General features: G+C 40.7%; 1 protein-coding gene across 1 annotated transcript in view; it reads left to right on the forward strand.

Annotated features, from left to right (window-relative positions):
* Positions 1–26,287, forward strand: part of Ccdc171 (coiled-coil domain containing 171) — a 332,057-nt gene that overhangs the window by 51,759 nt on the left and 254,011 nt on the right. The window contains exons 8-9 of the mRNA XM_075944990.1: positions 12,677–12,769; positions 14,709–14,869. Of these exons, the coding sequence (XP_075801105.1) occupies positions 12,677–12,769; positions 14,709–14,869 (254 nt within the window). The remainder of the gene's footprint in view (positions 1–12,676; positions 12,770–14,708; positions 14,870–26,287) is intronic.

Genomic DNA, 26,287 nt, shown 5'->3' on the forward strand with positions numbered 1-26,287 from the left:
GGTTAGACCAGCTTACATTCCCACCAGCAATGCAGAAGTGCTCCCTTTTCCCTACAATCTCCCCAGCATAAGTTGTCATCAGTATTTTTGATCTTGGCTATTCTTACAGATGTAAAATGGAATCTCAGAGTTGTTTTGATTTGCTTTTCTCTGATGACTTAGGATGTTGAACATTTCCTTAAGTGTCTTTCAGCCATTTTAGAATCCTCTTTTGAGAGTTCTCTGTTTAGATCTGTATTCTATTTTTTTTCATTGGATTATGTGTTCTTTTGGTGACAAATTTCTTGAGTTCTTTGTATATTTTGGAGATCAAACCTCTGTCTGATGTGGGGTTGGTGAAGATCTTTTCCCATTCTGTAGGCTCTTGTTTTGTCTTGTTGACCATGTCCTTTGCTCTACAGAAGCTTTTCAGTTTCAGGAGGTCCCATTTCTTAATTGTTTCAGTGTCTGTGCTGCTGGGGTTGTGTTTAGAAAGTGGTCTCCAGTGCCAATATGTTCAAATGTATTTTTCACCTTTGCTTCTGTAAGGTTCAGTGTGGCTGGCTTTATGTTGAGGCTTTTGATCCATTTGGACTTGAGTTTGGTGCATGGAGATAGATATGGGTCTATTTTCATTCTTCTAGATGTTGATATCCAGTTATGCCAGCACCACTTGTTAAATATTCTTTCTTTTTTTCATTTGATATTTTTTGCTTCTTTGTCAAAAATCAGGTGTTCGAAGATGAGTGGATTGATATCCGAGTCTTCTATTCAGTTCCATCTTTGAAAAATTTTATATCCTAGTAAACTATTTTTTATTTCACCCTAATTAAAAAACCTGGTCATTAAACTTTTATTTAGTTATTTACTTATTTGTGTATGTGTGTGTAATTGCATGCTTGCCGTGACACGTGTATAGCTATCAGAAGAGAACTTGCAGGGGGTTGGTTCTCTTCTTCCATCATCTGGGCTCTGGGGCATTAGACTCAGGTTGTCATGCTTGGCAGCAAGCACCTTTACCTGCTGAGCTCCCTCACACCTGCTATATTTTTAAATTTACCTATTTATTTTAGATGCAGGATTTCATGCTCTAAACCAGGCTGTCGCAGAACTAACTGTGTAGTCAGTAGATCTTGAAGTCATGACAGTCCACTTACCTCAGCCTTCTGTGTTTTGAGATTAGAGGTGTGTGCAACAGACCCTGTCATCAGTGCTATGAAGATTTTGGCTTGAGCAAATAACTGGCATTTCCATTTACTGAATGGGAGAGGTTAAGATCGGCATGCCTGTTAAATATCTGGGTGGAGAGATCAGGCAGACAGTTGACTAGAAGGGCTGGGACTTCTGGAAACTTTACTCTGGGGCATGTGGAAATGCCACACAAGTTTTATTTGGAGATTTCAAATGTTGCTGTTCAGGACTTTGCATTTCTATAATTTCTCCTAAGAGCCAGCTCTTAATTTCTATGTTTGTTGTTATAAAATGCAAGAAGGAAATGCAGCAGGGTGTCATACTTTGTGTGGTCTTGCCTCTGACTTAAGTCTGCACATTTCTTTCTTTTTCTTTGCTGTGTATTTCCGTGTCTAGCCTCTGATTAGTTTTCTTCTTCAGCATATGAATTTCCAGTGCGTTTGATGGTTAGGAAGTTGTTTTTGGTAGGACTAGAGGCATAGAGCTCTAACTTTTCATCTTGCTGATTAAAAAATGAGACTTAATTTGAGTATCATAAGTTTACCTATTTGAAGTGTCCTACCTCTTGGAGCTCCTACAGCCTCCCAGGGCAGTGCGACCAGCTGAGAGCAATGCCCTTCTCCCTCCCTCCCTCCCTCCCTCCCTCCCTCCCTCCCTCCCTCCCTCTCTCTTTCCTTCATTTTCTTTTTTCTTTCCCCCTTTCCTTTTCTTTCACATTTATTCACCTCTGTGGTGTGTGTATGTGTGTACCTGTACTTACCACTGTGAGCATGTAGGAGTCAGTTCTTTCCTTCTAGCATGTGGGTTCCAGGGACTGAACACTTTTGCTTATGAAGTCAGCTCACTTGCCCTACAGTTTTTATTTTTATTCTATTTATAAAGCCTGGATTATTTACTCATCTGTTAGTTTTGTATTTAGATGCCTTTAAATTTTGTTTTATTTTGAAATGAATACATTTAGCTGTTTGCCCAGATGATGACATAATGAACAAGAAGTTAAATTTCCAGATAAAATTCTTGCTAGTTTTATATTCAACTTTGTAGACTATTACCAATAATTCTAGTTACTTAAATAATTATAAGTTGTTGACCGAGGTTTCTGTCCCACCAGGTCCCACATTTGTTTAGTCCCAAATAAACACACAGAGGTCTACATTAATTATAAAACGGGTTGACCTAGTAGCTCAGCTTCTTATTAACTAATTCTTACATCCTACATCCTAACCTATTATTCTTGTCTGTGTTAGCCAAGTGGTTAATGTACCTTTCATCAGCAAGGCATTCTCATCTTGCTTCCTCTGCTTTTGGGTATGGCTGCAGACTGACCTTTCCTCTTCCCAGAATTCTCCTGTTCTTGTCACCCTGCCTCTACTTCCTGCCTGGTTGCCCCACCTCTACTTCCTGCCTGGCTACTAGCCAATCAGCATTTTATTAAACAAGTACAAGAAACAAATTTTTACAGGGTAAAACCATTATCCCACAGCAGTAAGTGGTATTGTAAAAGAATTATAGCAAAATCTATGATAAAGAAGAAATTTTCTAATACTTTAATAAAAGCATTTTAAATGTCAGTAGTATCAGGCTAAAGCATCTAATATAAAGGATAGTTAGCCTAGTAAATGGTTCAAATTTTGGTGAATCTTTAAAGTTAAGTTAACTAATTAATTATTTTTTTGGCAAATATTTTCTAACAGTTACATTGTATGAAGGCAGTCTCTTATGTGCCTGGCTAAAAAACTGCTTAGACATCTGTATACATAACATATTTATAAAATGTGATACCATTGTGTGGCTTTGTCATTATAACATGGATCAATGGTTTCTTAGATTTAAAAAAACAAGCTCCCTGTCCAATTTTACAAATGCAGTGCTATATTTTGTGGAACCAAGGAAAACGTGAACTGGAAAAAGAATATCTGTGGCTTTTGTAAAGCTCTTTATAATAAGAAGAGTTTATTATCCTGGGAAATAAGTCTTAATGCAATAAAAAAAGAGACAAGAGAAGATGCAAACCTAATTGAGAGAGAACAGAGGAGTCTGTTGCGGGTTGCAGTGGGAGAGACTGAAAATAAATGCTGCCTTGCTTCGTCAGTCATGCCCTGTTCAGGAGCACAGAGGCAGGGGAGGTAACCGTAGAAACTCAATGCCTGCTCCTCTTGAGGGAAGAGGGGAAGGCAAATGCCCTTCAGTTTTCCTAATACCCACGAAGACGGCCTCTAAGTCCATTGTTTTAAAGCCTTCATGCATTCGTAGGGCATTATCTTTAAGGGCTTGTTTGTGCTGATTGCCAACTATAAAGTAGGTAAATGACAACGAACTTGGATTGTATGTTCATATGTACAAGTATTATTCATTAAAAATAACATGTCATGTTCCTAATGGATTTTGAAGTTAGAAATAAGTAAAAAAAATTGTAAAATACTTATTTTTGAAGAAAAGGTAAAGGCAACTAAACATTTTGGTTACATTTGTTTATTTGTTCATCATTTGTTTATGTGTGTGTCCTCACATGTCCATGCGCTGTGGTATACATGTGGTGTTCATCATTTGTTTATGTGTGTGTCCTCACATGTCCATGCGCTGTGGTATACATGTGGTGTTCATCATTTGTTTATGTGTGTGTCCTCACATGTCCATGCGCTGTGGTATACATGTGGTGTTCATTTGTTTATGTGTGTGTCCTCACATGTCCATGCGCTGTGGTATACATGTGGTGTTCATCATTTGTTTATGTGTGTGTCCTCACATGTCCATGCGCTGTGGTATACATGTGGTGTTCATCATTTGTTTATGTGTGTGTCCTCACATGTCCATGCGCTGTGGTATACATGTGGTGTTCATCATTTGTTTATGTGTGTGTCCTCACATGTCCATGCGCTGTGGTATACATGTGGTGTTCATTTGTTTATGTGTGTGTCCTCACATCTCCATGCGCTGTGGTATACATGTGGTGTTCATTTGTTTATGTGTGTGTCCTCACATGTCCATGCGCTGTGGTATACATGTGGTGTTCATTTGTTTATGTGTGTGTCCTCACATCTCCATGCGCTGTGGTATACATGTGGTGTTCATCATTTGTTTATGTGTGTCCTCACATGTCCATGCGCTGTGGTATACATGTGGTGTTCATCATTTGTTTATGTGTGTCCTCACATCTCCATGCGCTGTGGTATACATGTGGTGTTCATTTGTTTATGTGTGTGTCCTCACATCTCCATGCGCTGTGGTATACATGTGGAGCAGCGGACGGCTGACAGGAGTTTGTTCTGTCCTCTGCTTTAGGGCCCTGGGGTCACACTTAGCTCTGTAGGTTTGGCAGCAAACAAGGGCAGTTTTAGAAGAAATTAAGGCAGTAATTCCACACTAAGCAGAAGCTGTGATCCACAAATTTTATTTATAATATTCCCATTTTTGTTATCTGATTTCTTGTTACTAATAATATGAATGAAATGCTTGTTGTGCAAACTGAGAAACCCACAAAATAAGCCAGGTGTGGCTGTGGTTCATGCAGGAGGGTCCCTGGGACTTGTTGGCCATCCACCCTAACTGAATGGGCAAATCATAGGTCTCAGTGAGAGATGCTGTTTGAACAAATGAAACAAGGTGGGTGTTCCCAAGGAATAGCACCAAAGATTATCCTCTGGCCTCTACATACATGTTCATTTCCTGCACACACATGCATGTGTACCCCACACATGTACCTCCTACACAAATGTGCATTTACATGTGCACACATGTACACAATGGTCAGACTAATTAAATAATACTACCTAACAAGGATAATAAATAGTAAAGAACACATTCTTAGTTGTGTCCCCACAATGTATGGCTCTGGGTAAATGGTATGGTACAGTACTTCTGTCTTTAAAATAACTGGAAATGTTGACTCTTGGGAGGTCTTTTTTTGATAGTAAAAATAACTTGGAGGTCTTTGGGTGCTTGCTTTTTATAAGTTCTTGAATTTATAAGTATTTTTTTTGTGTGTGTACATGCGTGTTTATGTACTGTAGTACACATATGGAGGTCAGAGGGCAACTTTTTGGAGTCAGTTCTCTCTTTCCACCATGTGACTCTCAGGGATCTAACTCAGGTTTGGTGGCAAGTACCGTTACCTGTTGAGCCATCTCACAAGCCTGAAACCTTCAGTTTAAAGGCTCAAAGTTTATCTGGTTGTGGTATTACACGCTTTTAATTCCAGCACTCAGGAGGCAGAGGCAGGTGTATCTCTGTTAGTTGAAGGGCAGTCAGGCTATACAGTGAGACCTTGTCTCAAACCCAAAACAAAACAAAACAAAACAAAAACTTAAAGTTTAGTGACTGTTTTTCTTCTGCTGGGCAGTTGAGGAATACTATTGTGGTTAAATGTTAACAAATGTATAATAAAATTATTCTTGGCCTTTAAAATATAACAAAATAAAATGGATTCTTGAAGAATCATTATAGAATTAATCAGTTTGTGATGATTCAGTTCCTTAGAATCACCCTTAGCAGATGAATTATTACCATATTGGTTATGAAGTTGTCCAATAACAGGAATTACTGGATAATAAAATCTGGAAAAATAATTATCACTTTTCATTTACATGAGTTATTGATATTTTGTGGCAACTGCAAATGTCTGGAACACAATCAAGACTATCTATCTATCTATCTATCTATCTATCTATCTATCTATCTATCTATCTATCTATCTATCTATCTATCTCTAGGGATCAGTGGCTAATTAATAGGTACTTGGGTGAGATTGCCTCCCCAGTTTTCTTTCTTGCTGTTTGTTTTATGGTATTTATATTTATATTATGTAGTGCACAGGAAAATTTTCTTTATGAATTCCTTTCAGTTCACATACAACCTCCTAAGGTAAATATATTGTATTTGCGGAGAAAAGTTGTCTAGTTGAGACTTTGAGCACATTCACTGGCACACATTTTCATAGCTGTCATGAAGCTTTAGGGATGAGCCCGTGTGAGCTGAAGAACAGACGTAGTGTAGGGAACATCTGGGTGTGTTTGCTCATGCCTGCCTAGTGATAAGTGGTGTGCTCCTAGGGCTGGGCAGGAGGCAGCCTTCTAGACATGGTTCTCTTTCAGGATTGAACACTCACTTTCTTAAGGGCAGTAGGTTATCTGATTATGTTTAGTAAGATCTAGTGAGATACAAATCAGATAAAAACAGCTATATTTATCCAAACAAAATCTCTCAGCATGTATTTTGTCATAAAGGACATGTCCATCATCAAATAAATAGCAGGATATGTATTAAACAAAGAACTACATACTTGGGCTGGCAAGATGGCTCAGCAAGTTAAGGCCTCTACTACTAAGCCTGGTGACCTGAGTCAGATTCCCAGAGTCCATATGGGTGGAAAGAGAGAACCAGCTCCTGCAAGTTGTCTTCTGACCTCTGCATGTACACATCACCCCAATAAATAAATGTAAAAAGTTAAAAAAGAATCATGTTTGATTTTCTGTGATATGTAGAAGCCTGTTGTTTTCAGTGTTAGTAAACATATGGATTATTATAACATTTTATTACTGGACAAGTTATATATAGTTAAATTTAAGAATTTGGATTGAATTTGAACTTTAATCACAAGTATGTTTTTTCTGCCAGTAATTTTGTGATTATGTTAGAATAAAACATCAATGACACATTTAATGACTTATACTAGTGTTCTTTGGAATTACAGGGTGTGTGTGTGTGTGTGTCTGTGTGCATGTAAATGTGTGAGAGAATTGCAGGTTGGTGTTACTGTAGCACCCTCTGCTGGATTTAAGAGTTAATTCACCAGATGGAAGATGTAAAAAAAAATTATGAAGGCATTTATTTAATTATGCCTATCAAAAAAATCCACTCTTGGGAGGTGTTTGTTTCAGACTTGATAATTTTTTATTGCCTTGTTTATTTGTTGATAGCTGTAGCAATATTAAACAGCATGTTAGTTTTTTTTGGGGGGGGCATTTTATTCCAGAAAGGAAGGTATGAAAACAAAGGTTTATCTCCAAGTTATTACTTCAGCCTCTTTGCACTTTGTTCTGCCCTTGAAACTAGAACTTTGGTCCTGATGTTTTTGAGTGGGAACAGATCATTAATTAGTTACTGAATTATACATATAATAAAATAAAATATTTTGTTGATTCTTTTATCAGAATTATGGAATATTGTGTATTTCAATAAAATATGAGACTAAAATAATGGCTCCGTTGGTTAAATTGCTTACCTTGCTCTTGACCCAGCCCTGGGAAATGAAACAGTCAGATCTCTGGGGCTCTCTAGCTACCCAGGTTAGCTTTATAGGTGAGTTCCAGACTCACAGGAAGCTCTGTCTCCATCCTCCCTCCAAAAACCCAAACCCAAATCAGGCCAGAAAACATGAATGGTGTTTGAGAATTAACAGCCAAGGTTGTTCTGATCTCCGCACACAAGGGCATTCATATATTTGTGCATGCATCCCCCCTCCCCCGAAAAAAAAACAGGACCAACATTTTGATAAATAAACTTGCTTATATACTTTTGGCAACTGAGAAAAGGACTTAGACATTATTAGACTGATTCAATTCCCTTGTCCTTTATTAGTTTTTAAAATCTTATTCCCAACACCCATAGATTATTTCCTTGTGACTGGCTGATCCTGATCCACAGAATCTAAGATGAACAATATTATGTATTGACAGAATCAACTTCATCTTACAGGTTTACATGATTTTGAAGAAGATTTATTTATTTATGGCTGTATTTTATGGTCTGCATGTACATTTGCAGATCAGAAGAGGGCATCAGATCACCTGAGACTACTGATACAGATGGTTGTGAGCTGCCATGTGGGTGCTGGGAGTTGAACTCAGGACCGCTTGAAAAGCAGCTAGTTCTCTTAACTCCTGAGCCCCTACATAAATATTTTATCAGTATAGATCTTCCCAGGTTATTACTTATTATAGTCTATACTATGCATAAGAATTTCTCAGCTATACTATACACTGTGATTTGTACCCATAACTCCTGGAGTTCGTTGTTCTGAGAATGTAAAGTCAGAATTTAAAAGGAACTGTTTTTCACCAATGGGAAACAGAAATTGAGTCATGGTTATATCTTTTCATTATTTTAGTTCTGTTTAGGTGTGTGTGTGTGTGTGCGCACACACAAATATATGTGTATGTACGTGCATGCTCATATTCAATTGAGATTGGCTCCAATAGGCTCATATATTCGAACGTTTGGTTCCCAGTTAGTTGGTAGACTATTTGGGAAAGATTAGGAGGTAAGGTCTTGTTGGAGAAGGTGTGTCACTGGACTGGGGGTGGGCTTTGAGATTTCAGAAGTGTGTGCCAGGAGCAGTCTCTCTCTGTTTCTATCTTGTAGATTAGAAGTAAGTTTTTTTTTTTTTGTTTTTTTTTTGCTTTTCGAGACAGAGTTTCTCTGTGGTTTTGAAGCCTGTCCTGGAACTAGCTCTTGTGGACCAGGCTGGTCTCGAACTCACAGAGATCCGCCTGCCTCTGCCTCCCGAGTGCTGGGATTAAAGGCGTGCGCCACCACCGCCCGGCCAAAGTAAGTTCTTAACTACTGTTTCAATGCCACGCCTGTCTGCCCGCTGCCATGCTCCCTGCCATGATGATCGTGGACTAATTCTCTGAATATGTACACAAACCTCCAGTTAAATGCTTTTAGAGTTCAATTCCTAAGACCCACATGGTGGTTCACAACGGCCTGTGGCTCCAGTTCCAGGGGAACCCCATACCTCATCTTGACCTTCTCAGCATCAGGCACACAAATAGTGCACATATTTACAGGCAGGCAAAACAGTTGTGCATGTAAACTTAAAATACCTGGTCAGACATGGTGGAAAATATAGTGGTATATTTGTATTTTAATAAAAATCTTCCCTGAGGACCAGTGGCAAAACTAAAGCCACTATAGGTCAGGCAATGGTGCTATACACCTCTAATCCCAAGATTTGGGAGAGACAGAGTCAGGTGGGTCTCTGTGAGTTCAAGGCCATCCTGGGCTATACAAGCAGAAATAAATCCAGATGGTGGTTGGCTATACTTTTAGTACTCCCGGTACTAGGGAGTTATACACCTTACTCCCGTTACTAGAGGGAATATAAAATAAGAGGAGAGAGAAGCTGTCTGGCTATTTTACTGTTGCCTAGCTTTGGTAGAGGTAAGACTTCTCTAGTGGCTTGGCTGCCTTGCTTTTCTGGTTTTCGGGTTGAACCTCAATCTCTGTCTCTTTGTTCTTATTATTCATGCTACATTTGGTGCCTAACATGGAGCTGGAACCAATGACCCTGATATTAAGAATCTCATGCTCTACTGACTGAGATTAAATGCCTTTAATCTTAGCACTCAGAAGGCCAAGTTAGGTGTAAGTTTGTGGCCAGTCTGCTTTACATGGTGAGTTCCAGGACATCCAGGGTTAACAGAGAGATCCTGTCTCAAAACAAAACAAAACAGCAAGTACAATAACAATAACATAAAACAAAAGACAAACTCCCTAAAATTAAAAACTGGCTGTTAACATGAGATTGGAGAAATGACTCAACAGTTAAGAACACTTGTTCTTGCAAAGTACCAAACACCTGTAATTCCATTTTCAGGGGATCGGATGTCCTCTTTTGACCTCCGTGGGCACCAGGCACACATGCATGCAAAACATTCAGACACATAAAATAAATCTAAAAATCTATAAAAGGTACTCTATGGAAAATTTTAAGCATACATGAAAGCAGAAAGAACACTGTAATGACCACTCCCGTGTGCCTCTCTCTTTTCTTTTCTTTTCTTTTTTTTTTTTTGAATTTTTGAGACAGGGTTTCTCTGTAGCTTTTGGTTCCTGTCCTGGAACTAGCTCTTGTAGACCAGGCTGGCCTCGAACTCACAGAGATCCGCCTGCCTCTGCCTCCGGAGTACTGGGATTAAAGGCATGCGCCACCATTGCCCAGCCGCCTGTCTCTTTTCATTAGTTATCATCAGCAATGGTCAATATTCACGGCAGCTTGAATATGTTTAAATCCAAGCCAAATATAATTTCATTCATAATAACTATTATTTATGTATTTTAAAAACATACTTAGGGGTTGGAGAGATGGCTCAGTGGTTAAGAGCATTGCCTGCCCTTCCAAAGGTCAATTCCCAGCAACCACATGGTGGCTCACAGCCGTCTGTAATGGGGTCTGGTGCCCTCTTCTGGCCTGCAGGCATATACACAGACAGAACAGTGTACACATAATAAATAAATTAAAAAACATACTTAAAAGTAATAAGGGCTGGGGTGGTGGCTCAGTGGTTAAGAGCACTTGTTACTCTTGAACAGGGCCTAGGTTCAATTCCTAGGACCCATATGGTAGCTCATAACAATTCATAACTCCAGTTTTAAGGAACCCAATGCCCTCTTCTGACTTCTGAAGGCACCAGGTACAAAACATTCTTATATAGAAAGTAAATCTTTTTTTTTTTTTTTTTTTAATTTTTTTTTTAAATATTTATTTATTATGTATACAATATTCTGTCTGTATGCCTGAAGGCCAGAAGAGGGCGCCAGACCTCTTTACAGATGGTTGTGAGCCACCATGTGGTTGCTGGGAATTGAACTCAGGACCTTTGGAAGAGCAGGCAGTGCTCTTAACCTCTGAGCCATCTCTCCAGCCCCCTAGAAAGTAAATCTTAAAAATATAATTATTCTTTAGTATCATCAAGCATTGAAATCTCATCATCTCCCATTTTTTTGAATCTTCTCTTTAGACTATTGAGATTTACTAGTTTCATTTTCAGATGAGATACTTGTTTTTCAAATAAACTAAGTATTAAATGTTAAAATTTTACTTTTAAGAAGACTATGCTAGGGGGATGGTGGTGATACATGCCTTTAATCTCAGCATTCGAGAGGCAGAGATAGGTGGATCTCTGTGAGTTTGAGGTAAGCCTGATGTACAGAGTGAGTTCCAGGACAGCCAGGGCTACCCAGTAAAACCCTGTCTCTAAAAACCAAAGGAAAAAAAAAAGACTATGTTAGTTGGGCATAGTGGTACATGCCTTTAATCCCACCTCTAGGGAAGCAGAGGCAGGTAGACTCTGAGTTTGAGGCCAGCCTGGTCTACAGTGTAGTTCCAGGACAGGTAAGGCTACCCAGAGAAACCGTGCTTCAAAAAAAAAAATTAAAAACCAAAAGTGATTGTTGTTGTCTTAGGGTTTCTATTGCTGTGAAAAGACACCATGACCTCAGCAACTCTTACAAAGGAAAACATTTAATTGGGGCTGGCTTATAGTTCATGGAGGTTTAGTCCTTTATTGTCATGGTGGGAAGCATGGTAGCATGCAGGCAGACATGATGCTGGAGAGAGCTGAGAGTTCTACATCTGGATCCACAGGCAGCAGGGAGACACCGAGACACACTCTTGTACATCTGAGACCTTAAAGCTCACACTCAGTGTGGTATACTTGCTCCAACAAGATCACACCTCTCAATATTGTCACTCTCTGTGAGCTGTGGAGCCATTTTCATTCCAACTACAACAGATATTCAAAGTATTTTTTCTTTTTTTGTCTTTTTGGATTTCAACGAGTTTTAGTTTTCAAATTTGGAATTACTACTTTCAGCCTCTGGGAACTATTTTCTAATGTGACAATATTGTTAAGAAATATTGATGGTGGGTTAGAGAGGTGGCCCAGCAGTTAAGAACATTTGCTGCCCTTGTAGAGGAGCTGAGTTTGATTCCTTGCACCAATGTTGAGTGACTCACAGTTGCCTATAACTCAAGCTCTAAGGGGATCCAGGACCTTTGGCCACCATAGGCACTGCATTCACATGCACCTAGGTCCCCTCCTATACATAATTTAAAGTAATAAAAGGAAATCTTAAATAACTATTGAAAGGACTGGGCATGGTAGACATGTATTTAATTCCAGCACTTGGGAGGCTGGGGCCGGCACATATCTGTGAGTTCCAGTCCAGCTATGGCTACACTGTGAGACTGTCTCAAGGTTGTAAAATCTACATTAAGCAAGTGGCTCAGTGTATGAAAGTGCCTTGTGAGTTGTGTGCTTGTGAAACACAAAATGATGATCTCTCAGCAGAATGACTTCTTGATATGAAGGCACTGAGAGTGAGTCTAGAAAGGACCATGCAACATAGGGGACATGTAAGGCTATACTTTACACTTTGACAGCTTCCATGGAAGTGTGTGCCAGAAGTCAGTTACATCCTAATTAATTACATAGAAACTTTACCTCAATAAGATTAAAAAAGAAAAAAAAAACCCAAGGCTTTGGAGCATTCCTTTTGGGCATTGTTTTCACACTCCCCACCTGCAAAGTATGAGACATGGGTCTAGACAGGTATAGTGGGATATACCTGTATTCGGACTTGGGATGCTGAAGCAGGAGGATCATGGGTTCTAGGCCATCCTGGCTGCACAGCATAAGTCATCTAAAGTCACAATTCTGTGATTAGTGTTCTCTGTATAATTTTAATGTCAATGTTTATGTGTTTAAACCTGACTTGTTTTTAGGCAACTACTCTAAGAGTGAGGAAGTTAGAAGAGAGCATTGAAGCAGAAAGAGCGGCACATTTGGAATCAAAATTTAATTCTGAAATTATTCAGGTAAGATGTAAACATATTTTTTGGCATGAATTTTCTCTGGTTGTAACCACTAGGAAAATAAGGTGTGGTTGAGAATGGTAACACAATGCTGGCGCTGTATTTAGGATAAGGGTATAATTTCGGATACTCTATTAGGGGAGATGTTGGTACTCTGTAGCCTCAGGCCAGAACACCACCACTGTCTGCCCTTGTCTCATCTGTGGGGGCATTTGTACTGCAATGGAAGAGTACAGTGTTTGTGACAGAGACTCAATGGCTTGTGTCAGTATTAGTCAGCTTTCTGTGACTATAATGGAATACGTGAGACAACCTAACCCAGGAACCGTAACTCTAAAGAGATAAGGTTTTATTTGGCTCATGCTTCTTAAGTCCATGATTAAGTGGTTCTCTGGTGAAGCACCTCGTCATGGTGGAGTACACTCTCCTCTCACCTCATGAGCCTGGAAGCAGAGCAAGAGAGAGCAGGGTCCCACCATCTACTTGAGGCCACGTTCTTGTCCATGCGAGGGTCCACCACACAATCCCACCTCCCGATGGTCTGTGGTATTGCCTAATAGTGCTGTTCAGGGCACTAGGTTTCTGACACTTGAATTCAAGAGCCAACTGCAGCATTTTGAAAAACGTGAGCTATCACCACTTGACACTTTGCAGAGTATTTTGTTCCTCCCTTGTCTGCTTATTCTTGTTCTTTCACCATTTTTCAAGGTTTGGCACCCTGTGAACACTGGTCTGGACTTTGCTATCTTCAGGATGTATGAGTAATACATTATTCTGTAGTGTCCTGCAGACTCTCCTTAACGTGGTATATAGCTATTTAAGAGCTATAAATCATTGGTTTGAGAGAATGCACTTGTGTGTTTATTCTGTTGTGGACAGGTACAAGGCATCAATTTTAAGATGTTGATTATGCAAAATTTCACATATATGCAAAAGCTGACAAATTATTAAAACCAACTCACAGTACACCCATCACCCAGCTTTAAACCTACTTCAAGCCAATTGTGTTTGTAGTTCTCCCCTACACTGTCCTGTTTCCAGATTGTATTAAGGAAATACAAGTTATCAAGTTATATCACTATGAATATTTTAGTCAGGTAGTGTTGTTTGACTATAAAGGTTCTTCTTCTACAGTAAAAAATTTCTGGGGATGAAGGGATCTGTTTAAGCTTTATTCTTTTTAAGTTTAAAATTGCTCATATTTGTGTATGTGTGTGTGTGTGTCTGAGCATGCACGCACGCATGCGTGCACCAAAACACACATGAAGGCCAGAGAAGACAGCTTGTGGGAGTTGATACTATCCTTTTACCATGTGGGTCCTGGTGATTGAATTTGTGTCATTAGGCTAGGTGACAAGTGCCTTTACCTACTGAGCCATCTTGCTAGCCCATGTTTAAGCTTTTAATAATATTCATGTCATAATGTTTCTTTTAGTTTTCAAAAACCACTTATAATATATTTTTTAAAAGGTATTTATTTAATTAATTTATTAAGTATACAGTGGTCTACATGCCTGCAGGCCAGAAGAAGGCAACAGATCTCATTTCAGGTGTTTGTAAACCATCAAGTGGTTGCTGGGAATTGAACTCAGGACCTTTGAAAGAGCAGGCAGTGCTCTTAACCACTGAGCCATCTCTCCAGCCCCACTTATAATATTTTATGAAAGAAATGTGAATGCATTAGAAGGTAAAGATTAAGCACATTGACAGGCTGGGTAATACTGTGTTAGTTTATGCTTTTCATATCTCAGTTCTTCATTCTTCTAGAGGCAGAGGCAGGAGGATTTGGGATTTGAGGCCAGTTTATTTTCTTTTTAAACCAAAACAGAAAGAAAGGAATATTTAGATAAATGACAATCTGTGGCTGATAAAATAGTCTATTCAATTTAAGATGGAAACATATTTCTTAGCTTTTTAAAACTACTTCTCTGTCATCTGGTAGTTACGGATTCGAGACCTTGAAGGAGCTTTACAAGTAGAAAAAGCCAGCCAAGCAGAGGCCGTTGCTGATCTGGAAATGATCAAGAATGAATTTAAAGAAGTCGAAAGTGCATATGAGCGAGAAAAGCATAATGCACAAGAAAGCTTTACAAAACTGAATTTGTAAGTATCTTATGGTAAAATTCTAAATCTGTGTGAAGGCTTTAGGATTGCTGAGTTTGAATATGTAGTACTTTATATACTAATATAAAGCTGCTATCTGTGGTAGACCAGAGAGTATAGGTCTTTGTAAGACATATGCAAATGGCCTTGTGGGCAAATATGGGGATGCTCTTTTGCTGTAAAGTTTCTCAGCAGTTCCAGAAACATATTTATATACTAGAAAGTAAATACATCAATGCACTTGCCTTTCTAAAATTAATATAGCCATGTCTTAAACACCTTAATTTATAAGCCACATGGGGAGATAATGCTCAGGATTTTTTGAACTGCAGAAATAATAGTAGTAGCAGTAATTACAACTAGTGGGAAATGTGCATTGTGGTTCATTATGTACATGGCCACCAAATAATTAATTTAACTAATTTAACATTCTATGCGGTAGCTACCTTTTATTTATCCTGTCTTTTTCCTGTGTGTGACATGAGTGTGCATATGTTTGTGTTTGTGCACCTGTGCGTGTGCGTTTGGAAGCTGGAGGTTGACGTAGAGTGTCTCTTCCTCAGTTTCTCTCCATGTTATTATCATTATTACTGTTGGAGCCTGAGTCTCTCACTGGACCTGGAACTCCACCATTCAGCTAGACTGGTTGGTCAGTGAGCTCCAGAGATCCACCTGTCTCTACTCTCCGAGAGCTGGAGTTACAGATCTCAACTCAGGCCTTTATGCTTGTGTGGCATGCACGTCACTGACTAAGCTTTCTCCTCGTCTTAGTTAGTGTTTTGTTGCTGTGAAGAGACACCGTGACCATGGCAACTCTTACAAAGGAAACATTTAGTTGGGGCTGGCGTACACTTTCAGAGCTCTAGTCCATTTTCATCATGGTGGGAAGCATGGCAGCATGCAGGCAGACGCGGTGCTGGAGAAGGAGCTCAGAGTTCTACATATTGATTTGCAGGCAATAGGAGAGGCTGTCACACTGGGCCTAGCTAGAGTTTGTGAGACCTCAAAGCCTGCCTCCACAGTGACACACTTCCTCCAACAAGGCCCCACCCCCTAATAGTGCCACTCCCTATGGGCCAAGCATTTAAACATATGAGTCTATGGGGGTATTCCTATCAACCACCACTCTTCTTTACCTATTTCAGGGGAGTTTTGAGACAGGGGTTTCTTTGTGTATCCCTGGCTGTCCTGGAATTTGCTTTGTATACCAGGCTGGCCTCAGACTCAGACATCTGCCCTTCTCCGCCTCCTGAGTCCTGGGATTAAAGGCATGCTCCAATACTGTCTGGTTTTCCTCAACTTTTAGTACCAGTTTTTTCAGACGTGAAAATAGAGTCTTTTTTTTTAAATTTATTTATTTATTAAGGATTTCTGCCTCCTCCCCGCAACTGCCTCCTATTTCCCTCCCCCTCCCCCGATCAAGTCACCCTCCCTCATCTGCTCGAAGAGCAATCAGGGTTCCCTGACCTGTGGGAAGTCCAAGGACCGCCCACCTCTATCCAGGTCTCCTAAGGTGAGCATCCAAACTGCCTAGGCTCCCCCAAAGCCAGTACGTGCAGTAGGATCAAAAACCCACTGCGATTGTTCTTGAGTTCTCAGTATTCCTCATTGTCCTCTATGTTCAGCTAGTCCGGATTTATCCCATGCTTTTTCAGACCCAGGCCAGCTGGCCTTGGTGAGTTCCCGATAGAACATCCCCATTGTCTCAGTGTGTGGGTGCGCCCCTCGCGGTCCTGAGTTCCTTGCTCGTGCTCTGTCTCCTTCTGCTCCTGATTTGGACCTTGAGATTTCTGTCCCGTGCTCCTCTGTCTCTGTCTCCTTTCATCGCCTGATGAAGGTTAATATTCATGAGGATGCCTATTGAAAATAGAGTCTTAATGAGGGTAAGGACTCATAGTTCACAAGTGATGTTAGCATTTGACTCCTGCTGATTTCAACCTTTTCCTAGTTTAAAAGCCTTTGGTCTTGAAGAGTCTATGAAATACTGTAAAAAAAGGAAGATTTAAATGTTTCAAAAAATTTCTCAATAGTATATATCTCAAACCATTGTCTCCAAAATAAGAGTCAAACTATCATTTGTAGCTTTATTCTTCGTGTGTGTGTTTGTGTGTGTATTTATTTTGGCAGGGTATGTCCTATATATCCCTGATTGGCTTAGAACTATCTATGTAGATCAGGCTGGCCTCAGAAATCTGCCTGACTGTGCCTCCCACTTCCTAGGATTAAAGGTTCATGCTATCACACCTAATTCCCTATTCCATTTTTGTATTGAGATAGAGTCCTGCATAGTTGCCCAGGCTGGTCATGAACTTCTGATGTAGTCTATCTCGGTAGCCCTCACACGTGGAAGGCTTCTGCCTTCCTAGTCAGCTGGAAGTTCAGCCACGTTCCGCTGTGTTTATTTAAGAGGTACTTCCTAACCAAGATTTCTTCTTTCCTTTTAAAAAGGTTTGTTTATTACTATTTGTCCATGTCTAGGAAGGTGAACATCCAGACTGGCTAGGCTCCCACAAAGCCAGAACATGAAGTAGGATCAAAACCCCGTGCCATTGTCCTTGGCTTCTCATCAGCCCTCATTGTTCGCCATGTTCAGAGAGTCTGGTTTTATCCCATGCTTTTTCAGCCACAGTCCAGCTAGACTTGGTGAGCTCCCAATAGATCAGCCCCACTGTCTCAGTGGGTGGGTGCACCCCTCGTGGTCCTGACTTCTTTGCTCATGTTCTCCCTCCTTCTGCTCCTCCTTGGGACCTTGGGAGCTCAGTCCAGTGCTCCAGTGTCGGTCTCTGTCTCTATCTCCATCCATCACCAGATAAAGGTCCCCAATGATGGCTCTCCTGGTCTGGAGCTTGGAAGTTTTGCTCAAATTTTGTATTCTAGTAAGTGCCAGTGGATAATTCTAAGTACTCATGAGCTATCCCAAATCCTTTAATTCTTTTATATAAGGAGTCTGTTACTGTTTGGATAGGAACTATCTCCAAAAGGGCTAATGTGTTGAAGGCTTAGTCCCTGGCTGGTTCATGAGTCTCTGACCTAATCAAAGGGTTGTTCTGTGGTTGGATTTATAAGTTCACATCATTACTGGGAGGTGGAGGAAGTGGATGGCTGAGGATGTGCCTTTGAGGAGTGTAATGTGTCTCCAGAACCTCTCTGCTCGCTCTGCCTCCTGGCTGCCATGATGTTTGTAACTCTGCTCCAATACGTTATCTTTGCCATGACATTCCGTCTTACTCTGGGCCCTTTGGCAAAGAAGCCAGCATACCATGATCTGAATGGTATAAAGCCATGGAAGATACATCTTTTAAACATTTTTATTTCTTGAGTGCACATGCCCTGGCACATTTGTGGAGGTCAGGAAACAACTTACTGGAGTTAGCTTTCTCCTTCATGTGGGTCCCAGGAATTGACCTTGGACTTTGAAGCAGGTGCTTTGCCTGCTGAGTCATCTAGTTGGCTCCTTTCTGCTTTTAAAGTTCTTTTTGTCATCTTTTTTTTGTTACAGTGGAAACAAGTGACAAACACAGCCCTTTAGCTATTTTTTTAAATTTCCATATGACTGTATTATAACAATGCAGTTTAGTAACAATGATAGTACTGATAACAAATAATTAAAGCCCTGTATTCATTGATAGTTCCTGTGGATCTTTTCACCTATCGCATTGTTTCTTTCCTTGTGTGGAATGTGAAAGCTGTTTCTGTTTCTGTGCGGTACGTGAATGATGTTACTTGAGGGATGAGAGAGTGTAAGCTAACGAGTACCAGCTGTATACCTGACAAAAACCTCATAAGGGGGACAGATGATTATGATTATTATATTTTTGGATTCTTTTTTTGAGACAGGGTCTTTCTGCATAGCTCTGTCTGTCCTGGAATGCCATCTGTAGGCCAGGTTGGCCTTAAACTCATAGAGATCCATCTATCTCTGCCTCCCAAGTGCTGGGATTGAGGTTGTGCACCACCACACCAGGCAGTGAATTCATTCTAGCTCACAGTTCAGGCTGGTAAAGGTGTGTTTTCAGGATAGCTCTTGTTCATGGTGGCAGGAGGTCAAGGTTGCATGGTCTCATCCAATGAACCAGGAAAGTGGAGAACACAGTTTGGAAATGGGGCTGGGCTATACCCTGCAAAGCTCACCTCTCAGTGACCCACTTTGTTCAGTTGGTCCTTAGCTCCCAGTTTCTACGTTCTTCTAGAACAGGGCCATTGCCTGGGGACTGAGTGTTCAAATGCATGAACCTATGGAGGACATTTCATATTCAAAGCATAAGAATGAGTTAATTTTGTACTTCTGGCTCTTTTTCAGAATCTTTCAAAATTAATTTTAATTTTAGTTAGTCTACAAAATATTGATTTTTTGTTTTGTTTTACATTGGAATAATATTTATATTTTACTAGGTAAAGATTATGAACTACATTTTAAGAAGTTTATCTGTTCCTTGAAAAATTCATACACATATGCAGTGTATGTCACAATGTATGTTGATAGTATTATCCCTTCACTCTTCTCTCCTGCTTTCCACCACATCTCCCTCCCAACTTCTTGTTTTCCTTTTGTAATTACTTTTTAACTCATTGGGTCCAGTAGGTGCTGCTCATATGTGTATGGGTGTGCAGTTATCTACTAGGGCATGGACCACCCTCTAGTGGCCACACTCCTAAAGAAAAGCGATTCTCTCTCCCCGAGTAGTCATCAACTGCCAGGAGCTCCTCAGGTAGGGGTGGGGCCTGGGTCCTTGCCTCTCCATGCTGGACATGCTTTAACTGGCTTGATCCTGTGGGGGTGAGTTCATCTGTGCAACAGCCATGTCACTTCTAGAGGACGACATTTTGCAGCATTCATGTCTATCCTTCAGCTCTTACATTCTTTCTGCCTCCTCTTCCTGAATGTGTTGAACTCAACATCAGTTACTTACTCTTAGCACTGTAAACAGTAATGTTCCATTCATTAATTACTGCTCACTGCAAGAAGAAGCCTGTCTGGGGCTAGAGAGATGGATCAGGGGTTAAGAGCACTTGCTGATTTTTTTCAGAAGACCTGGGTTCAGTTCCCAGAATATACAATTGCTGCGCACCGCGCCCTGTGTCTGCGCTCTGTGCGCCGGCACCCAGTTACCGAGCTTCGGGAAAGGGGCTGGAGGTTGAGAACACAGACGCAGAGATAGACTGACACACGCGGCTCCATAACGCTTGTTCAGAAAGCCCCTACTCAAATAAGACCACCAACCTTCATTATTATAAGCCGGTGGGGCCGAGGGAGTTGGATGTGAGTCTTTTTTTACTCTACGTTTTCTCAGCTTTTAAAAGAGATTTTCTAATTCTTTACGTATAATCTCCTCTTCTTCTTCTGATGAATCCTCCTCACTATCCTCCACTAGCTATAAATCATCAAACTCCTCCCTATCGTCCGACTCTCTTCTCAACCAAGAAAAGATACCTCCCATCTTTTCTCCTCAATATGTTTCCGTGGCCAAATGACGCTGTTCGTTTACCCCTCTTTCTCAGCTGGACTTCCACTTGCTGCCAAACCAAGCGAAGGACGTCAGGATTAACACATATACCCCAATCCACCCTCACCTTCTGAGAGTGACCTCTCAGCGTTCCCTAGTTCCCCGATATCTCGGTGGGGACCTCCAATTACCGCACACCGCGCCCCCGTGTCTTTGCTCGGTGCGCTGGCACCCAGTTCGTGAGCTTCGGGCAAAGGGCTGGAGGTTAAAATACACAGACACACACACAGACAGCGACACAGGTCATCCTTGAATTCCTCAAGAATGCCCCCTCTATTGTGTTCAGGGGCAGATTATATAGAGATAGCTATGCCCCAGCCAAACCCACCAGAAACCACTCTCCTGACATCAGGAACTCCTGAAGGTCAGAGCAGCTGTAGGCACTCAGATCAGGGGATTACAAGAAATTCAGGATCTGGGGTCTCACTGCTCCCAACCATACATGTCAGCTCACAACTCTCTACAACTCCAGTTCTTCTGGCTTCAAGGGCCTTGCACATACATGTTATATAAACATATATGGAAGAACTCAGTCATGAAATATAAGTAAATAAATCTTAGAAAATGAAACTTTTCTGACCAAGGTTGGAAGCATCACAGATCTATAGATATAAGCATAAATATTTAGAAGGCAGTTTGATACCGTGACCATTTAGAAAAACATTAATAGTTTTTTTTTTTTTACCCCCGAGGGCCAATGGATTCTGTAGCCATTGCTTTTCAGCATGTTTATAACACCAGGCATGAATTTCCCCTCTTGTGGGGCAAGAGGCCAGTTGTAGCAGTGGATGTAAAGAGTATTAGGCAAAAACTCATGTCTGATTCTCTATGGCTAATCTGAATGTGGACCCTGTAGAAATTAGCTCAATATGGGAAATAACCAGGCTAGCTAAAGGATAAAACAATTATATTTTTATTTATTATAAGGGGAAAACTCATGAAACAGGAAATAGAAGTCCAAGCTCAGCTGTATTGCAGGAGTACCACAGAGAGAGAGAGGAGAGAGAGCAAGAGCGAGAGAGCGAGAGAGAGAGCACCTGGTGGTCCGTGCCCCATTTTTTCTTGGGCTCCAGGAAACCATGCCTTACCTAGGTTCCACCTCTTAAAGATGATTGGTTAACAAAGCTTTCCCCATCACCTTCCCCTTTTGTCTAAAGAAGAGTGATCCAAACCCAATACAACTATATACAATAGGAACAGATATCAAGTATAAAATTACAACCAACATAAACAGTATTAAGCAAGGAATACATGACAAATGTTTTAATAAACATTCTATTCCAAAGAGTCTCAGCTAAATCATAAGAGGAAGATAACTATGACTATCTAATCTTCATCCCCATCATAGACCTGAGAAGGGAAATGATATCACTTGAGTAGGCAATCAAGCAGCTTCCAAAGTGAGTAGTATATGATGGAGACAACTGGCTGCCTGAGCAATCACCCAAAGTCTTATATGCAATGTTGAAGCAACCAACTTTGGCTAAGGCCTAGCATAACTGACAGACCATTTTCATAGGCACAAAATTTTTCAGAACTGTCTTACTCTGTCTTGGCAAGGTTTGACAGGCTTTTTCTTGTATCCTGCTTGTCCTATCTGGACATTGTACATTTTGTCAGTGGTTGATGGGCAGTTCCTTGCCCAAAGGCCAGTTTTGCCAAGAAGAAAGCATGCTCCAAATGGAGTGTCTTTGGTACTCAACATTCTCTCAGGAATAATCAGTGCTGCCAGGAGCAATCATGTCTCATGTCAACAGAGCCCTAAGTTATTTAAATGCCATGCTCCTCAGATCCTTGAAGTGGTTGAAGATTACCTATCTAGGCAGAATACAATCTCTATGTATCTAAAGAACCTAATCAATCTGACTATATGTATAACAAACATGAACAACTATTGGCCTATAATACTTAATACCTGTATAACTTAAAGACTAAACTTCATGTCATAATATTAAATAATCTGTAAACAAATGTGCAGCAAATAAAACAATGACCTCAAAAAGTAGACAATGTACAAGTATCTTGATCAGAGGTAAGAATAATATATAATGCAATATGAAAATATATCGTAAAAGTTGTATCAACATACAAAATGTCCTAAACAGAGATAGAAACATGCATATATACAATCTGACAGAATAACTTTGCATAGGTGTACAAATATTGTAAACAGAAATAACAAATATAATCTGAACTTGTATCAATATACAAAAACTATACTGATATAAATTATACATAAATAATAGCTCACAAATATTCACTCTGTTTCCCACTATTATTATCTTTTTTTTTAACCTACATAATTTCTATTCCAACCCTCTACCTTATATAATCAACCCCTAAAATGATGTTCCCAACCTTGAGGACAAACTTTTTTGGGAGAGGGGATGTTGTCCTCTAGAATTGCTTCCAGCTGTCATGGGGGTGATGTTCTCTTTATGGGATCCTGCAAAAGTAAAGTGATGGTTAAGTTTCAAAATTACTGTCTACCTTAGCTGCAAATGATTTCCGAGCAGTCGATAGAGTTTTATTCCAAAGTTCTTATTTGGAGTTCTGGCCAGAACATCATGAGAAGGTGCATCATTTCAGCAGGTGGTACCCAAAAACCAGTTTTATAGCAGCGCTATCAGCATCATGATGTCATCTCAACCAGGTAGAGTTGTTGCTGTGGGGCCCCATCTTCTTCCTGGAAACCTCAAAGATTACTGCAGGAAAAGGATCTGTAGAAAACTTTATTGTTCATCGTGGAAAACTTAAACATTATTCATAGAGACATACATTCAATAAAGAATACGATATAGACAAAATAGACACGGAGAAAGTAAGATTTTTCCTAAAAGTCTTCCTTCTGTCCTATACCAGATGGCTCCTGATATGAAACAGAAACTCTGAATGTTCTTTTTAACAATGCGCTTGAGTTTAGAGAAGTACAGAGTCATTGTTCAACTCCAAAGCCAGCTCTATATATTCATAAATATATATATATTTAAATATAGGTAGGAAACTAAGAATCTCTTCCTAGAGGGTGAGAATGAGGTAATAAAGTAAAGGGGGGGGGTCATTTTCCTTTTGGAACTGATATGATCCCAGATAGCTGCAAGCCTGACCTTCGCTCTCACCTCCTGGTGAGGTAGGTGCTTTCCTCTTTCATGCACTGCTCTCTGGGCCATCTGTGCTGGCAGGGCCCCACAGCCACACAAGGCAGGGAGGTGGCGAGGTGCAGGCCACCCAGTCATGTATTGGGCTTGGCATCACATGCTTTAGTCTGGACCCTGCAGCAGGAAATTGTTTACCATGTTCTTGAGTTAAGAGCCCTGGCAGTCCTAGCAAGCTAGGTCTAGTCACTCATCACAGTAGGCCACTTAGAGAGACAAATAATAATAATAATAGAGGCCAGAGAAAGGATTGGTTCAGTATGGCCTCACTGGGCAGGAGTAAGGAGTCTAGTGACTCCCAGCCCGTCTTTGGGGTCCTGAGGGTTAGGTTTAGATAGAGGGCAAGGAGTTTTTATAGCTAAGTAGTCCTAGTCAAGATGTGGTCCTCCTGAGACTGAGAAGCTTCTGTAAAGCAAAGGACACTGTCACTAAGACACAAAGGCAACCCACTGACTGGGAGAAGATCTTCACCAACCCCGCAACTGACAAAGGTCTGATCTCCAAAATATATAAAGAACTCAAGAAACTAGACCGTAAAAGTCTGATCAACCCAATTATAAAATGGGGCACTGAGCTGAACAGAGAATTCTCAATAGAAGAAGTTCAGATGGCCAAAAGACACTTAAGGTCATGCTCAACTTCCTTAGCGATCAGGGAAATGCAAATCAAGACAACTTTAAGATACCATCTCACACCTGTCAGAATGGCTAAAATAAAAAACACGAATGATAGCCTTTGCTGGAGAGGTTGTGGAGAAAGGGGGACACTCACCCATTGCTGGTGGGAATGTAAACTTGTGCAACCACTCTGGAAAGCAGTGTGGTGGTTTCTCAGGAAATTCGGGATCAACCTACCCCTGGACCCAGCAATACCACTCTTGGGAATATATCCAAGAGAGGCCTTATCATATGACAAAAGTATATACTCTACTATGTTCATAGCAGCATTGTCTGTAATAGCCAGAACCTGGAAACAACCTAGATGCCCTTCAATGGAAGAATGGATGAAGAAAGTATGGAATGTATACATATTAGAGTACTACTCAGCAGTAAAAAAACAAGGACTTCTTGAATTTTGCATACAAATGGATGGAAATAGAAAACACTATCCTGAGTGAGGTAAGCCAGACCCAAAAAGAGGAACATGGGATGTACTCACTCATATTTGGTTACTAGCCATAAACAAAGGACATTGAGCCTATAATTAGGGATCCTAGAGAAGCTAAATGAGGAGAACCCAAAGAAAAACATATAGTCATCCTCCTGAATATTAACCTTCATCAGGCGATGAAAGGAGACAGAGACAGAGACCCACATTGGAGCACAGGACAGAAATCTCAAGGTCAAAATCAGGAGCAGAAGGAGAGAGAGCACGAGCATGGAACTCAGGACCGCGAGGGGTGCACCCACACACTGAGACAATGGGGATGTTCTATTGGGAACTCACCAAGGCCAGCTGGCCTGGGTCTGAAAAAACCTGGGATAAAACCGGACTCGCTGAACATAGCGGACAATGAGGACTACTGAGAACTCAAGAACAATGGCAGTGGGTTTTTGATCCTACTGCACGTACTGGCTTTGGGGGAGCCTAAGCAGTTTGGATGCTCACCTTACTAGACCTGGATGGAGATGGGTGGTCCTTGGTCTTCCCACAGGGCAGGGAACCCTGATAGATCTTGGGCTGACGAGGGAGGGGGACTTGATTGCGGGAGGGGGAGGGAAATGGGAGGCGGTGGCGGGGAAGAGACAGAAATCCTTAATAAATAAATAAACGGGGGAAAAAAAAGATGTGGTCCTGCCTGTTACCATTGCCTTGACTCCAGTCTTTCCTGCTAGGTAGTCTGATAAGTAATCAAAGCTAGATGAATTTGCTTCCTGAGAGATAGGTTTCTGCTTTGCTTAGCATCAGGCTTCAGCCTTTTCCTTCTAGAGTGAGATTCTTGGAGAAATTCTGATTTCTTGGGGCTGATTTTCTCAATAATCTGTAGTCAGTTAAAGGGTCACAACTGGACTATGTCTTTAAACAGCTTTTTAAGGTTTATTTATTCTATTTTATGTTGTATAAGTATTTTGCATATATGTATGTACAGCCCATGTAAGACTGGTGTGCATAGAAGTCTGAAGAAGCCGTTGGATTCCCAGGAACTGGGGTTACAGGTAGTTGTGAGCTACCATATGGGTTACTGGGAACTGAACTCAGTCCTGTGCAGTAGCTGTGAGTGATCATAACTACTGAGCTGTAGATAGATTTTTCTTTGGGCTGCCAGCTCACTAAAAATGATACCGAGACTTACTAATTATGAAAGATTGGCCTATAGCTTAGGTTTATCCCCTAGCTCTTATAACTTAAATTAGCCTATTTTATTGCCACATGACTCGTGACTTTTTTTTTAATATTTATTTATTATGTATACAATATTTTGTTTGTGTGTATGTCTGCAGGCCAGAAGAGGGCACCAGACCTCATTACAGATGGTTGTGAGCCACCATGTGGGTGCTGGGAATGGAACTTAGGACCTTTGGTAGAGCAGGCAATGCTCTTAACCTCTGAGCCATCTCTCCAGCCCCAATAACTCATGACTTTTCCCTCTCCTCCTGCATGTCTCACTCCCTCTGCATCTGACTGGCAACTCCTCCTTTCTTCTTCCCAGAGCTCTCTGTCCCCAGAAGTCCCTCCTAACTTGTTCCTGCTTAGTTAGTGGCCTTTCATCTCTTTATTAAGCAGTCACAGTGACACATGTTCACACAGTGTAAAGGATA

This window comes from Microtus pennsylvanicus, chromosome 13 (genome assembly GCF_037038515.1).
Source record: "Microtus pennsylvanicus isolate mMicPen1 chromosome 13, mMicPen1.hap1, whole genome shotgun sequence".
In the NCBI taxonomy this organism is placed as follows: domain Eukaryota; kingdom Metazoa; phylum Chordata; class Mammalia; order Rodentia; family Cricetidae; genus Microtus; species Microtus pennsylvanicus.